This window comes from Pteropus alecto, unplaced genomic scaffold, assembly GCF_000325575.1.
Source record: "Pteropus alecto unplaced genomic scaffold, ASM32557v1 scaffold20, whole genome shotgun sequence".
NCBI lineage: Eukaryota > Metazoa > Chordata > Mammalia > Chiroptera > Pteropodidae > Pteropus > Pteropus alecto.
The window spans coordinates 29,277,359-29,292,838 of record NW_006436298.1 but is presented as its reverse complement, the minus strand read 5'-3'; the positions used below and the strand labels follow the sequence as shown (position 1 = coordinate 29,292,838).

The following is a 15,480-nucleotide window of genomic DNA, read 5'->3' as shown; positions in this document are numbered from 1 at the left end:
AATTGTTTTACATTGTTTCATATTTGTACTCTTAGCCCATAGATATGATTTCTCAAAGTTAGTAAGAGAGTAAAAAATTATTTGCTTGAGACTTAAGTCATGTGACATGTGACTTATGCGACAGTCAAAAATAGATCTCGCTAATAAATATCCTTTCTCCTTTACATTTGTTAAAATTCATACATATTCAGTATATTCATTAAAATTTATTTGTATCTTTTTGGTGGTGTTTCTGGTATTTTAGTTCAGATAACACTTTTCTTCTTTCATGATTCCAGAAAGGTTGAACTGTATATAAGCTGTTACAAGTAATTTGTTTCTTTCATGTGAATAACATTTACTTTAATCTAGAAATGCTAACCTGGTATAAAAATGAATTTGTTCAAAAAGTGAATATACTACACAACCATTTTTGGCCTCATGTGTGTTCAATATCTCCAGGTGTGTTAATCAAAGGCAGCGATCTCTAGCATTGGGAACACAGTTTATGATGCTTCGATTATTAGGTATGCCATTGTTTTTACTTCATTGCTAACTTGGTTGTTTTGTTCATTAGTGATAATGATTTGTTCATTTATAGTATACGCCAAGAAAATAATTAATTTAAATGTAGTGGAAAACTACATAATTATACTTAAAGAAAGCTGTTTTCAAGCATTTAAAATATACTATTTGTATATCATTTAAGAAAATAATGACTTTACTTTTCACCTACCTGATTGGTTAGCTATACTTTCTAATTCTGTTGTGAATATAACCTTAAAGAGTATATCCTATTTGTTTGAAATATATGATCATCAACACATTTCTAATGGAGCGCAGTAAAATACACACTTTTTTCTATTATATAAAACCTATTACCAAAATAAATTACGATAATGTCTTATTTATAACTTCTGTAATTCCTTTTCTCCCTGCATTTTTCTCCATTTGGGACATAATTATGTTACATTAGCAATGAAAATTAGTAAAGAATTGATGTAAGAAAGAATTTATACCAGAAAGTTGTATAAGATTCCAGATATAGAAAGGATAAGAAGACAGAAACATTATGTCATACACATAATTATGTGTGTATACTTTTACACATAATATTATGTACATAATACTAAGATCATTTTAAAAACCAAAACCAAAAGCAGGAATATTAGAAATCACCTCAACCAACTTTCTCGTTTTTCAGATGAGTAAATTAAGGCCCTGAGAGAAAAAAGGGATTTTCCTATAATTATGCAATTGCTGGTGAAAATGGGAGTAGGAAAATGGCCTCTTTACTCTCAGTCCAGTGCTCTCTTGACTCGGTCATGCCACAGGTCAGGAAAGAACAGGCTGAAATCTTTGTCTAAGAATTACAACTTCAAATCATGTATTTAATTTGTAACAGTTGGAAGCTCCTTAGCTATGTGAAAGTTTAGTGCCTCCTGCTTGACTTCATGGAGGGGAAAGTGCGTGTATTTGAGACAGCAGTACTCCTAGGCATGTTAGTATTAGTATGTGTGTGTGTACGTACACGTGTGCATTCTCATGCATGGACACACATGTCATCGCATGTCCATATATGTATACGCATGCCCATGTTAGTTTATACATACATGCATACACATATAACACACATATTGTAGTTTAGCAGAGTTATATTGTGCATTGATAATTTATTTTGGTTTTTTAAAGTATAAGAGCTAATTTCAAAGACATTCATTATATTAGAAAAGCAGTGAATTAAAATATTTACTTAACTAAATGTTAATGCAATATATACCAGAGATTTGTATTAAAATAATTTTTTGAATTGATTAGAAATACATAATTATGTGTAATTATTTTAGAATGTTTTCTCTGTGTTTCCTTATATCCCTACTACTTGTACATGAACCAATTGGTTTGCAAAAGGACAGATTAATACCTATTCTTATTTATATAAAATATATGTATAACCATGAATATAAAAATCTATAATTATAAACTGTAATCTTTACCCATGTATATTTCACATATAATTCTTCTAGGCTCAATACCTGGACCAATTATTTTTGGCGTCACAATAGACAGCACATGTATTCTCTGGGATATTAACGAATGTGGAATTAAAGGAGCTTGTTGGATTTATGATAATATCAAGATGGCACATATGCTAGTGGCCATAAGTAAGTAGTGACTTCTTGATAATTTTAGAGTAAATTGGTGATGTATCAGAAGAAAAAGAAATCTTAAATGGTTACTTACTTAGGTTTTAAAATGTTCGAGAAATCTTAGATAAAAATATAATATATATACTTACATAATATGTGATATTCATTGCAATTTTGATCTCATTATTTTGGCACATGTATTAGATAGCTTATTGCTCTTACATGTTTTTAAACCCAGAGTATGCTGTCTGAATTTATAGTGACAGTAATAAAATATCTACCAAAAAAATAAATACATAAATCCAAAAAAACAATGGGAGAGTAAATATTGACTAGATCTGGCAAAATTAATCATCTTACCACTTTTACCTGTTAAAAAAAGCACTTTTCTTCCCCAATGTGTTTTTATGTTTAAAAACTTAATTGGTTGTTTGTATTCTTTGACCAAAAGATATAGGTAATGAATTGTTCTTTTTCCTACTTTGTGATGGACATGAGAATTTTTTTCTCAAAGCACACATACTCTTAAATTTTCCAAAAACATTGTAACAGTAATGCTATATAATTAATCTTTCTATAAATCTAGAAATGCTTAGGTCAATAAGCATTACTGTTTTTCAAGTACATGTTTTTGAGTAAAATATTAATGATTAACACAAAGTAGCTACTGCAAAAACTACATCGTAAAGGCCATTTAGCTTATTTGACTGTAATTTACGTGCTTGTGCTGTGCCAAGGACTAGTTTCTCTTCTTTGGCTGAGCACGAAACAGAGTTTTTTGAAAACAAAAGCTGGTGAAGTGAATCTTAATATTTCATGTTTTAATTAATATTTAAAAGTAAATTTGGTTGAGTATTGTATGTGATATATTTCCATAGAGGCTTTCCCTTAAGAACTCCAAAGCTTAGGGGGTCAAACATGGGGTGACAGAAAGAAATCTAACTATGGGAGGTGAACACACAGCATAAATATATATATATATGTCTTACTGTTAAAGTGTACAGCTGAAACCTTTGGATTTCGTTAACCAATGTCACCATAAAAAAAATTATTAAAAAAACTAAAATAAAATTTAAAATAAATAAATAGAGAAAAGAAAAAAGAAATTGTTTTCACCAAAGCCAGGTGGCAGTGCCACTATTATATAGCCCTATCATTCTGAGTTGGTGGCCCATTGCTTCTGCACTGCTGTCTACCTGCACAGGACTTTCTTCTTGTGATTATTGGGACTATTATGCTGTTATTTTAACATTCACCATTATTATAATTTAACATTTTTTTTATATCCTAAGGAAAAACATCTCCAAAGCTTTTTTATTTTTAGAATTATTTTCTATCATGAACATGAAGATTCTATACCTTTATTTCAGGTTCAAGGATATTATAAGCTGTTTTCCTTTGTCATTGACTTTTGATTGCTTGCAATTAGATATGGTGTTGTGTAAATGAAGTTAGAAATAGAACATGGATTTATTCCATTCTATAAAACATTTATTTTATAAGAATATACATTCATAACCAAGAATAGAATAATTATTGTACATTTTTATTGCTTAGAAAAAAACAAAGGCTAGTTCATTGAAATGTATATAGATTTTTTTTATTGAAGAATATCATCTTTCTCTCTAAAGTTTTAAAAATTTAAAACACTTAAGTGTTTTAAATGCCTACATACTCCTTCTCTTTAAACTAGTAAATTTCTATTTGTGAAAAATTTCTCCATGAGAATTAATTTTTATAATAATTTGTAAGGCCCAGATACATGATTCATTCTTCTTTTTCTATTTAGGTGTTACTTGTAAAATTGTCACCATTTTCTTCAATGGGCTTGCAGTATTTTTGTATAAACCGCCACCATTAGACACAGATGTGTCATTTCAAAATCCGAATGCAGTTGGGACTGCTGTTTCAGTAGAATGTGACCCCCACCAAAGCAGGAAATGAAAGGTGAAATAGAAAAAGAAGAAATCATTTTACAGGTGGAAAATTGGCCTCCATTTGTAAGAATGCACATTGCCATTGCAGCATTATCTACCCAATATGGACAATCATTTTAAAATTGATATTTTATAATTAAGTGTATTTTCTGTATATGTATGGACTCTTATTGATTTTTGTTTAAATGTAAGATATAGACCTGTGCCTTCAAACCCACCAGAAGCCTCTTAAAACATACACACACATATTTCCCATTGTCTAGATACAAAATACCCAACTAATAAACTAAACTAGAAGAAAAAAGCCAATGATTAGTTAACTTTACATTTTAAAAACAAAGTGTTGTTTCCATCCCTCTAACAACTTGTTTTATTTTAATTATCATTTAAGTAGTTGGGGCTTATTTAGAAAATTTATAGTGTAAAATTAAACTAATCAAATTTATGTAATGATTTTCAAAGACTATTATTATTGAAAGCCCACGAATTTAAAACCAGCTAAATAATATTTATTTTTAAAATTACATATACTAATCTGTCCTTTATCACAGAAAGTTACCCAACTATTAAAGTATATAGTGAATTCAGAAATATTATCATTATATACACATATTTTCACTTTAACTCAAGAATTCCAGGAGGTAATTTGTTGTATCGTTGATTTTTAACATTTTCCTCTAATGAATCTGTAATAGTGTTATTCAATTACATGTCTTCTGGAGGAAAGTATCAGCTTCAATAAAGAAAATAACCAATTAGACACAAAAGGTTTCTTTTTTTTTTTTCCTCCAATGGCTTAGGTGCAGTTTATTGTTTTTCTTTGAAAAAATTTCTTAATGAACTATTTATTGATCAATGTTTAGATACTCAGTACTTTAATTTCATTGTAAAAACTGATTACCTAGTACATTACTTATAGCACCTGAAATAGTGCTTTGCTTATAGAAGGTATGTATTATTGTTGTTTGTTTAAAACACACTCTACTCTTTAACTGATCCATTTATTTGAAAGGTAAAGTATTTCATGTGTCTGATAATGTTATAACATTCCATTTATTCAGGTCAGACTTCAGCCAACTTTGTCTACTCAGCATACAGAGGAAATAGATCAGTGAACATCAACAAAAATAACTTATACCTGGTCAGGAATTTTACTGATAAGAAAAGTGTTGATGTTCATACTCATCTGAAATTTTTGTAAAATAAGGTTACCAATTCAATCAGATTTCTAATTAGCTTTCCCTGAAATTAGCTTTCTTATAAGCACTGTGATCAGAATAACAAACTGAGTGTAATGGCCTGAAATCCAGGATCAGAAGCACTAGTAATTCACAGAGTTTAAAAGATTTCATGGTAATCTGTGGCCAAAGATGAGTCAAGAAACTAGTAGCATTTATAAATTGAAATGCAATAAGGAATGAATTAGAGTTAGGCAACCAAGCATACTCTAATACTTTGAGTATTAGAGAATTAGAGGAGCAATGGGGTCAGGAATGAGAGAGAGAGACCTACTTAAACCAAGAACGTATAAACTCCAGTTGTTGAACCCAGCTGGGTAGTCAAAAACTCAAGTATTCGGGAAGCAGGAAATTCATAGCAACCAAAGAGACAGTGCAGGGTAGGCAGGGGAACAAACACGTGATACTTTGATTCAGAATCATTCTCCTCACCCAACAAACACATTTTAAATGCTGCTTCCTTTTGGAGCCAAGGCTAAAGGAGAGTTTAGGTTTTCTGTGTCCTATACGCAGAAATGTGGAATTGAAAATTTTTCTGGATGTGAAATAATGTTAAATCCTGAGGAACTCACTGATAAAGATGTGAAACCAACAGCAAGAGAGGAAACACAATAACTGAAAACATATTCATCTAAGTCCACTTAATTAAGAGAAAAGAAATCACCCCATACATAGAAATAGTTTGATGAACAAGTGACTAAATAGTTGGCATTTATAATGAATTTTAGTTATTAAGGGTTTCATTGTATTCTGTGTACTCAGTTTGATACATTTTTACATTGCTTCTTACTAATGATTAAAGTGAAAATGTTTTTGGCGCTTGAAGGAAGTCAGTCTCTTATTTATAATATATATATTTATAAAGAATACCTCCTTTTATAATATGGCAGGAAAGACACTACTGTAATTTATAAACATTGTTTATACTTTTGGATTCTCCTAGATTATATGGGTTGGTATGCTACTTCTAAAACAAAATTTTTCATAGTATGTATTTTTCACAATTTGTAATGATTTTTAACTTAGCTTGAATCTATAAGTCGACCTATGGTGATTTTTGTACATAATTACATATATGTCTTAAGACTTTTATTTTAACATTTGGATTTCCTTAATGCAAGAAATACAAAAGTAGTAAATCCAAACTCATATATGGAAAGAACTGTATACAATTGATTTAGCTATATAAATTGGAGGAAACTATAAATAAAATTTTAGCTCTATTTTCTTTCAAGATTTTCTTTTGTAAACAATTATGCAAAATGTGTATACATGTCTTTTTTTAAAAAATCAGACTACTGGATTGTTTTGAATGTTTAACCTTATTAAATGGTACAGATTTTAAAATACGATTTATCTGTTTATGAAAACATGCACACGTGGTTGGGAGAGGGAAATCAGTGTATTTTTGAACTTGGTGAATGTAATTTAGTTAATCCGATGATTTCTGGTATCTCAGCAGGTGAATTTAATTCAATATAAAGCACATACATTATGAAATATGTACTAAAATTCTTCACAATAATCTCCATCTATGACAGATGGGTATATAAGATTTATATGAGTAGGATACATGTTTCAAATGGCTGGCTGTAAAATATCTGACCCTGCAAAAGTAATGTGTTTTGGAAAGGTTATATTTAATTCATCTTGAGTTGTCAAAATAGTATAGCATCCTTTAAACAGATCAGATTGGACAGTAATATGAGATGTAATGTCTTTTACCCCTCACTACAACACATTCAGGCTCCTTCAGCATTTTTTGTACCCAAAACAGTAAACACTAACTTACACATTATATGTAAGTGATCAAAAATAAATAAAAGACATATTTTAAAAAACAATCTGTACATTGGATCAAAATATTTTAGTGTTTTAGCTAAAATTAATTTAGCTTCTAAAAATCACCCTCAAGAATTTACATCCTAATTTTAGATTTAGCTTGTCTGACTTTGTTTTTAAACTTTATAATAATTTTATACTTTTAAAAAGTTATAAAAATAGTACGGACAATTCCCCTATAAGCTTTACTCAGTTTCTTCTAATGTTAACATTTTAAATATCCATAGAGCAATAACCTAATCCAGGAAAGTAGCATTGGAGAAATAGTTAATACCGCAAAAGGGCATGCATGGCAGAGCTATTTCCTGCGATGGCAATATTAGTTTTTTTGAATGGTTGAACTCTATATATTAAAATGGTGCATTTTACAATAAGTAAATTATACCCCAATAGAATTGATTCATAAAGAAGAAGTGATAGAAACAATGTTAAAAACAAAACGAAAAATACATTGCTGGGCAAATAAACAACAAAAAACATTGCTGGGTGCTTCCAAGTCAAATGAGAAGCCCCTGAGAGAATCATGGTAATGTTGAGGATGTTTCTAAGAAAGGAGGCTGGTATCTTCCCTAACTGGATGTTTGCTGAGTTCAGTCCCATCAGAATGGAGTATGTACTCTAATATGTTGAGGGAGGAGAGGAACACAGAATTGGGTTCCTGGCTTAACCCTAGTGACACACAAACAGGAAGCCTTGGAGAGGTAGCTCACGACATCTGAAGATGAGAATTTCGCATGCCATGAGACATGTTGGAACACGACTTTGTCAAGCTGTCTGGATGGGACTCTATCCCCAAAAGCGGCCTACTGGACGGTTCCTGGCTGACGATGATTTGACTTAAAATTTTCTGACTTTAAGATGGCATGAAAGCGGTAAACATTCAATAGAATCCATGCTTTGAATTATGATCGTTTCCCAGGCTAGCAAGAAACAGTCCGGTGTTCTCCAGAGGCTGGGCCTCAGAAGCAAGCTGTGGCTCCCCGGGCAGCAGGAAGGTCAGGAGGGTACGCAACCCATACGCTATGGTGTGCTGTGTTGCCTGCGTTTTTTGTTTCTGTTTTTGTTTTAGGTCAGCGCTTCAAACGTTCTTCAGGTCCAGTGTGCTTTCAGCTGTGTGCGTTAAAGGTGAATACCCAAACAACTATTTTTCATTTTCAGTATAGTATACAATAAATTACATGAGACATTCAACACTTTATAAAATAGGCTTTGTGCTAGATGATTTTGCCCAACTACAGGCTAATAGAAATGTGCCAAGCATGCTTAAGGTAGGCTGGTCTAAGCTAAGATGTTGGGTACGTAGGTTAAGTGCTAGAATGTATTTGAAGGTAGCAATGAGTTAAGAATAAGGTCCTTACAGATTGTTTTCATGAGTTTCATCTTTTCGAGTTACTTTACTGTCTTTGTGTCCTCCTTTTACTTGTTCGGAAGAAATAAACAAGATTTGCTTATTTAGTAAATTTTTTCCTCTCTTACCTGTGAAAAAAATCTTCTTTTTGAAAATCATTAGCTAGAGTTTGAGTTGAGTGAGTGGCAACAAAATCACCTGTGGAGCTTTACAATTAACAACGTTCAGGCCCCATCCAGGGCCAATTAGATTCACTAGTTAAACATTTCCTCCGTGATTCTAAAGTGAAATCGGGGTTAGAAAATGTTAAATATAAACTAACACACTGAAGATGAGGTGAAGGTTATGAATCATATTTTGTCAGTGATTTAATTATTTTTCTTATTTCTGATTTTGATCTTTAAGAATAAAAGTTTGGTTTGAAAACAAAGGATAGAAAATGAATAATGTGGTAATTTTAAGGAGTGAGGTACTTTTGAGACGTCTGAAAGTATGAAAATCATGTTCTCCCTGGGATAGAGTAAGGTAAGTTGGCGAAGAAAGTGCTAGAAAGTTGGAAAGCAATGGAGAGAAACTTACCTGATTTTAAAAATTTCCCAAGGCTCTTCCTTTCAGAAATAAAAATTAGCACCATTTGATAATTTTCTTCTTTTCCTGCATTAGTAAGCCACTTCAGTACTAATGGGGGCATAACACTCACTACAGTATATATTATGGAGAGCTCCAAGAGTAGGTTGGGTGCAGGGCATCATGTGCTGATGGTAATGGGAGAAATTCTGACAAGGAAAATGGAGCAGATTTGTCATAACTAAGTGGAGATGCTTAACACACTGATGGACACAAAACAAAGACAGTCTGGCACATGCTCCTCAGCTGTATTCTTGAGATTTTTCAGAGAATATGGAAACAACTGACCCATCTGGCTTTCCAGTGACAGAATACTCTGACTAGTCTCTTTGCTAGTTGTCAGCAAAACAGAAGCTTGCCCCAGAAGAGGAAAAACTAAATCACTGTATCAAATATGGCTAATTTTGTTTTCTCTTCCCCTCTCTTTTCTATGTTTTGTATATGTCCTCCTTTTGTCTTAGATTAAGTCAATCTATTACTGGCTTTCCTTTTATTCGTATAGGTAAATGATGTAATGATAATTACCATATATCTTTGACAGGGAATTTGAAGGTCAGAAAACTATAAGCGGCAAAATGTGTTGAAAACACTTTAAAAACAGATAGCAAAGATCAGGTAATATTAGTGAACATGAGGCTGTTATTGCTTATTGAAAAATATTAGTTATTGCTTATCTATTGAGTATGAGGAAGTGTGCTAGATGTATTATACATTTTATACTCACTGCAATGGTAACAATTATTTCATGTGAGAGACAACTAAAGCCCAAGGAAATTAAGTTTTTAAGGCCAAAAAGCTAGTAAGTGTCAGAGCTGGAATTTGAATCCAGTTTTTTGTGGCTCCAAAGCTTAAGTCCTCCCCCATATACTGAGGATAACTACATAAATTTAAAAAACAAAACAACAGAACAACAAAAAAACACAATTTTTAGTTATGGGGACTATCCAATATCTCTTTAAATGCTAAAAATTATATTTCATGAAATTATAGTTAGTAAGCAAATTTGAGGCACTGGATATAAAAATGTGCTCGTCAAAATTAAGAAAGGTGTTAATTTTAAATCCTTTCATATACTTCCCAGATTTGCAATTCATATTTCTATCAAAAGGTGGCAGTGTTGTTTTTACTACCAAAGTAAAGGTGCTTTGCGTTCTCAACCTTTTCCTTGATGGAGCATTTCTGGCTCTGGTGAAAAATGCATTTACATTTTTTTTATTATCATTGTTCCTAGTCTAGTGATTTTGCCAGAAATCTTTTCTCATTGCAGATAATCGGAAGGATTTTCAGTTAGATGAGAAATTAATAACTAAGGAGAATTGTTTGGCGGATGCAGCTTTCACTGTACTGACTTCTTTTCTCATTTCGAAAAGAAGTAGAATGGGACATATTTCTGATTTCACAGGTTTTCTTTCCAGATACTGGCCAAGAGTGAATTTTTTGATATTCTATATTTTATATTAAATAATATCAAATAGCTCTTTAAATTACCTTTCATAGAAAGATTTTGATCCTTATAAAGCATAGAAAAGAAATACCAAAATAATAAATTTCAAAATTTTGACCAGGTTGTCTTTCCTTTAGTAAGCATGAATTCTTTACATACTAAGATTATTAACATTTTTTACTATCTTATACTTGGATTTCCTGCCATTGATATAAGACTCCCTCAAAAAAGAATTAAAAAAAATAAATAAATCTGAGGCTATAGATAATATGTTCTCATACTTATTATATGCTTTTATTATATACAGTTATATACAATTTATTATATACAATTGTGTTTACAATTCTCAAACTCTTTTGTCTAAGAAATGCATTATATTCTATAGTTTTCTTACAAAACTGCTTCTCTCAACGTTTAATTTTTAAGGCAACTGTCATACGCAGTGCTGTGACTGGAGTTACTCTCCTCAAAAACGTAGCATCTAATTGTTGAACAATTCAAAAAGTCAAAACATTCAGCTTACAGAAACATTTACTGGCCCTTTACTTAATGCCAGGAACTGTTTTTGAGTTCTAAAAATATGGGGCTGGGGTGGAGGACTGAGAGGCACTCTGTATTTATTCTTTAGGGGTTCATGAACTTTTGTAAATTGAACTATGGCTAATCAATTATATTAAAATGTAGTTCAATTTTATCACCATGCTTTTTATGTAGAGGAGTTTGGTGTCAAGCATAGCACTGATAGTATAAGAATATAGCTCCTCCCCTCTCCCGCACTTCCCAAGCTAGAGCTTACAGTCAATAAATCTATACAAAATTTAATGTGGAGTGTTCAAGTTGTTACCAGAACACACAAGAGGTGTGACTTGACAATTCTATTTGGAATTTTTATGCAGGAAAGTGACAGCTGTGTTAGTGGTTTAGAAGATGATGGATTGACATAATGTTACAAAGCGGTGCCTGATCACAAATGACTTGCACAGCTCTGTGCTCACACTGGTTTAGTTAGAGCAATGGAACAGACAGAAACCCCGATTATGCATTCAATCCTAATTTTTCACAGGTGATGCTGCTTTTTACTTCACAGAGGAGAAAGAGAGACATTAAATAGGACTGTTTTCAGCTTCTATTTACATCTCTTTACATCCTGTTTAAAAATTAACTTTTATCTGTTTTTTTATCTCATCTCAGTGGAAAAGAAGCCCTTCCTTTTAAAAGGTAATCTATCCACGCCTAGCTCCTTCATTCCTTCTGAGTCCCTCTGATCTTTCTCAAGACCTTGCTCAATTAATTTCCCTCTGTTCTGTAGATTACATTAATCTCTTCTGTCTTCTATCTCTTTCACATTTAAAGAATTGTTTCCCTAGAAAATTCTCTCCTTCCAAATGCCCAACTGTAGGCCTGATCTGCCTCCCCCTATTCAGGCTTATAGTGGGCATCTCCCTTGGGCTAATTCACAGGCATCACAAACTTGATTTGTAAACAGTTGAACTCACCATCTACCCTGCCTCCTCCAACTCAGCCTCTTTTCTTCTCTAGTTTTTTCCATTTTTATTAATGGCCGTTCCCAGCTGATTCCCAGACTCCCTCTGCCTTTGCATTCTAAATCCATCAGCAATTCTATTCTAAACGCTTAAACAATCCCTATCTCCACAACAGTTTATAAACTAGCAACAAATATTGTATATAATGGCTATAATTTTAATGAAAGGATAACATAGAAACATAATTTTAAATTTCTTCAATAACTATGTATTGCGTTATACTATGCGAAAGCAAATAAGTAAAATGCCGTATCTAGATCTAAATTTTTATTTCTCCATTATCTGTATATATTATCAAGAAACAATTGAACTAAGGAAAAATCAAGAATGATAAAATACTAAATTTAATTTCTTGGCTTAATTTTGATTTCCAAACATTAGTTCTTTCAGCAACAAAAGGCGGTATCTTTTTTTAAGAGGTAGGGAGAGAGGACATCATAGACTCTCGGTGTCTGACAACTGGCTTTAACCAATGGAAAAGTAAACTTTGTCTTAGCTGCATTACAACTCAGAGCAAGGAGCCCACTGAAGATGCACTCGTATCCTTCCACAGAAATGGGGGCCATGGGGAAAAGGGGTGCTATCTTCCTTGATGACTGCATTTCAAGAACTTGGGAACCAAGTTCTTACAAACAACATTCCTGGGTTTCAAAACAGGCAAGAGACTTTAAAAATATTTTACATCTCTAAAAGGCTGAGAAAGAATTCACAATGATCAGGTTTCTAAAGTAATTGTTCTAAGAAAAGAGAGGCAGGGAGCCTGCTGTCGGGAAGCTTTTCTAAACTTAAGTCAAGCTGAGGGCAATGTTGAGGCTTTCTCTGTAGAAAGGATGCAAATTCTTTCACTTTATTTCAGTTTTCTCCAAAGTCTCTCTAAGCACATTTTATACAGCATATCCTCGTGGTTGCTTGGTATATGAATTTGGATTTAGAGAATCCATAATCCTTTTAAAATTTTAGTTGATTTACTCTATTATTTTTTAATTAAACAGTACATTTATCAATGGATTTGTTTTTAATCAAAAGAGTGTAATAGAGCAATTAGTTGCTAGAAACTGAAAAAGTAAGCCACAGTCTTTTCAATAGACATTGATCATATTTTGACTCTTAAATTCTCATGTAAGAACTCATAAAAGACTGCTGTGAACAGAACAGGCTGAGATAACACAGGCTCAGATGCACTAAAGCTAATTACCTACAGTAAATGGTTTGAATGTGGGCCAATAAGAGATTGGGAAGTAAGCGTATTAAAGCCACTATAATAGAAGACATGAAATGAGACAAAAGAAATGAGGGATGGAAATGTAATGCATGAAAGGAAAGTCATACAAGAGATTAAGAAAATTACATTGCTATTGTGTTTCATTCCAGTTAAAGCGAATGACCTTCATTGGCAATGGTTCATGAATCCAGTATTTATAAGAGAACACAGACACATACAATAGCATACAGGTTAGCTCCTTTTTGCCTTTCTCTGTTTCTTTCCTATTCTTTTCTCCTTAATGCTTAGATAATTAGCTATGTCACAGATATGCAATCAATACACATGAAACCTTAAAGAAAGAGATTCAATAGGCTATGTTTATCTAGCTGAGGACAAGACTTGCGATGTCCTCTTCACTAGTCATAAAACTGCTGATTTATTATTAATAACTGTTTAATTGATGAAGAAATGTGTTGTCAGAGCATTTTCCCAACTTCCAGTGACTTGCTAGGCCCAGGAAGTCTGACTTTCTATTAGATGGGTAGCTCCATTTTGGTGGAAAGTAATTTTTCATTAATTTATTCTCGCGCTCATAAATGTGAATAGTGTGCTTTATTATTACTATGACAAGACATCAGTGGACGCTGGAGATAGGGGAAAAAACCTAAATTTGGTGCCATCTCTGATCTGTCTTAGGTAGAAAGATTGTCTTAGAATCATTCCCATTCTAATGAATATGCATTAACTCAGAGGTTGGGAGGGAGCAAATACCTTTCTATCCTTAAAGTTATGGAAAAAAGAGGCATGGACTGAGGGAATTTGCCATACTCCTGTGTTGCACAGTAATTTTGCAGAGAGGAAGTAACTGGGCCAGCAATTCCCAAACTTACTTAGTTCACAACAAATTTAGTGTCTTAGTCAATTTTTTGTGGTACATCTACCAAAGAAACAGCTAACAATTGTGTTCTTAAGTAAATCAGTCCAAATGTAAATAAATATTTATTTTTTTAAAAGTTATTTGAAAAAAAATAACTTTGAAAAAACGATTTTTATTTCTTAAATAATTACTGATGTGTACAGCACTTGTACACTGTACAACTCCAACCTTAGAATCAGATTGGACACTGCCATCCTTATTTCCTATCCCACACCGATTTTCATAGGTACTTGCTTTTTATCACAGTGATTGCTAAAAACGCAGCTTTGCAAAGATATGATGTCATCTAAAAAGAATATACATAATGCAATCAAATGTTAAGACTTTAAATTCCTCATGCTAACAGTTTGTACAGAGTATAAAAATATTGAGGGTTGTTGTGTTTTCTTAAAATTTTTAAATATCCCATAGGGCCCTTTTGAGTTTGTAATGGCATACTGGGGTGAATAAGGGCAAATACAGATTTAAAACAAGAGGCTTAATTGTCCCTGTGGAAAATAAGGAAAGAGACTTCTCTCACTTTCTTAGAGCATCTACTTTAGAAAACTGGTAATTGCAGCTTCTTTCTGTTGGAGAGGATTCGGTTTTTAATTATATTTTCCAAAGCTTTTGGGCTTAGTTTCAGAATATGATCCTAGATACAAAGTTTGTAACCCTGGTTCAAACATTACAAACATTGTGATTATAGAGTTATACTTATAGTCATTTTCCCTTTTTTATATGTTGAAATGGCTTGTATCCTACAACATTACCACAAACTTCTAAAAAAAAAAAAATGTTAGAAGGCAGGTGTCACACTCCTTTTTAAAAGATGTTTTTAGAGACGAAGAGTAATCTAACAGATTATGTGGGTTGCCAGAAAAATGACGTTAGTCCCTAGAGTATGTATGATAAATATTTTTTACATTATTTTAACTAACTCAAGAGTATGTGTTTTGCCCGAGTCAAATTCAGCACCTAAAGTTTAGTGTCTCATCCTACTTTCCGTAGCCTTATGAAAGGTTTTTTTTTTTTAATGACAAGAAATGTAGCTAAATTATGAGAAAAAAAATCTGCTCTGTGTTAAAATTTGTAAGACATAGGAATCATGTGCAATCAAAGCTCTAGAATTTTCCTTTCAGATTATACTTTATTGACATTTTTCTGTATTAGTTAAAATTATAACATTATATCTTGTATTCCTTTATTATCTTTCTATCGCCTCACAATCTCATTACCCTAATTAACTAG

At 32.3% G+C, this 15,480-nt stretch overlaps 1 protein-coding gene across 1 annotated transcript in view; it reads left to right on the top strand.

Moving 5' to 3' along the window:
* The window catches only part of SLCO4C1 (solute carrier organic anion transporter family member 4C1), a 49,464-nt gene extending 45,322 nt beyond the window's left edge, over nucleotides 1-4,142 (top strand). Inside the window, exons 11-13 of the mRNA XM_006913248.1 lie at nucleotides 442-506; nucleotides 2,007-2,144; nucleotides 3,919-4,142. Of these exons, the coding sequence (XP_006913310.1) occupies nucleotides 442-506; nucleotides 2,007-2,144; nucleotides 3,919-4,073 (358 nt within the window). The 3' untranslated portion in view covers nucleotides 4,074-4,142. The remainder of the gene's footprint in view (nucleotides 1-441; nucleotides 507-2,006; nucleotides 2,145-3,918) is intronic.
* Nucleotides 4,143-15,480: the final 11,338 nt, after the last annotated feature.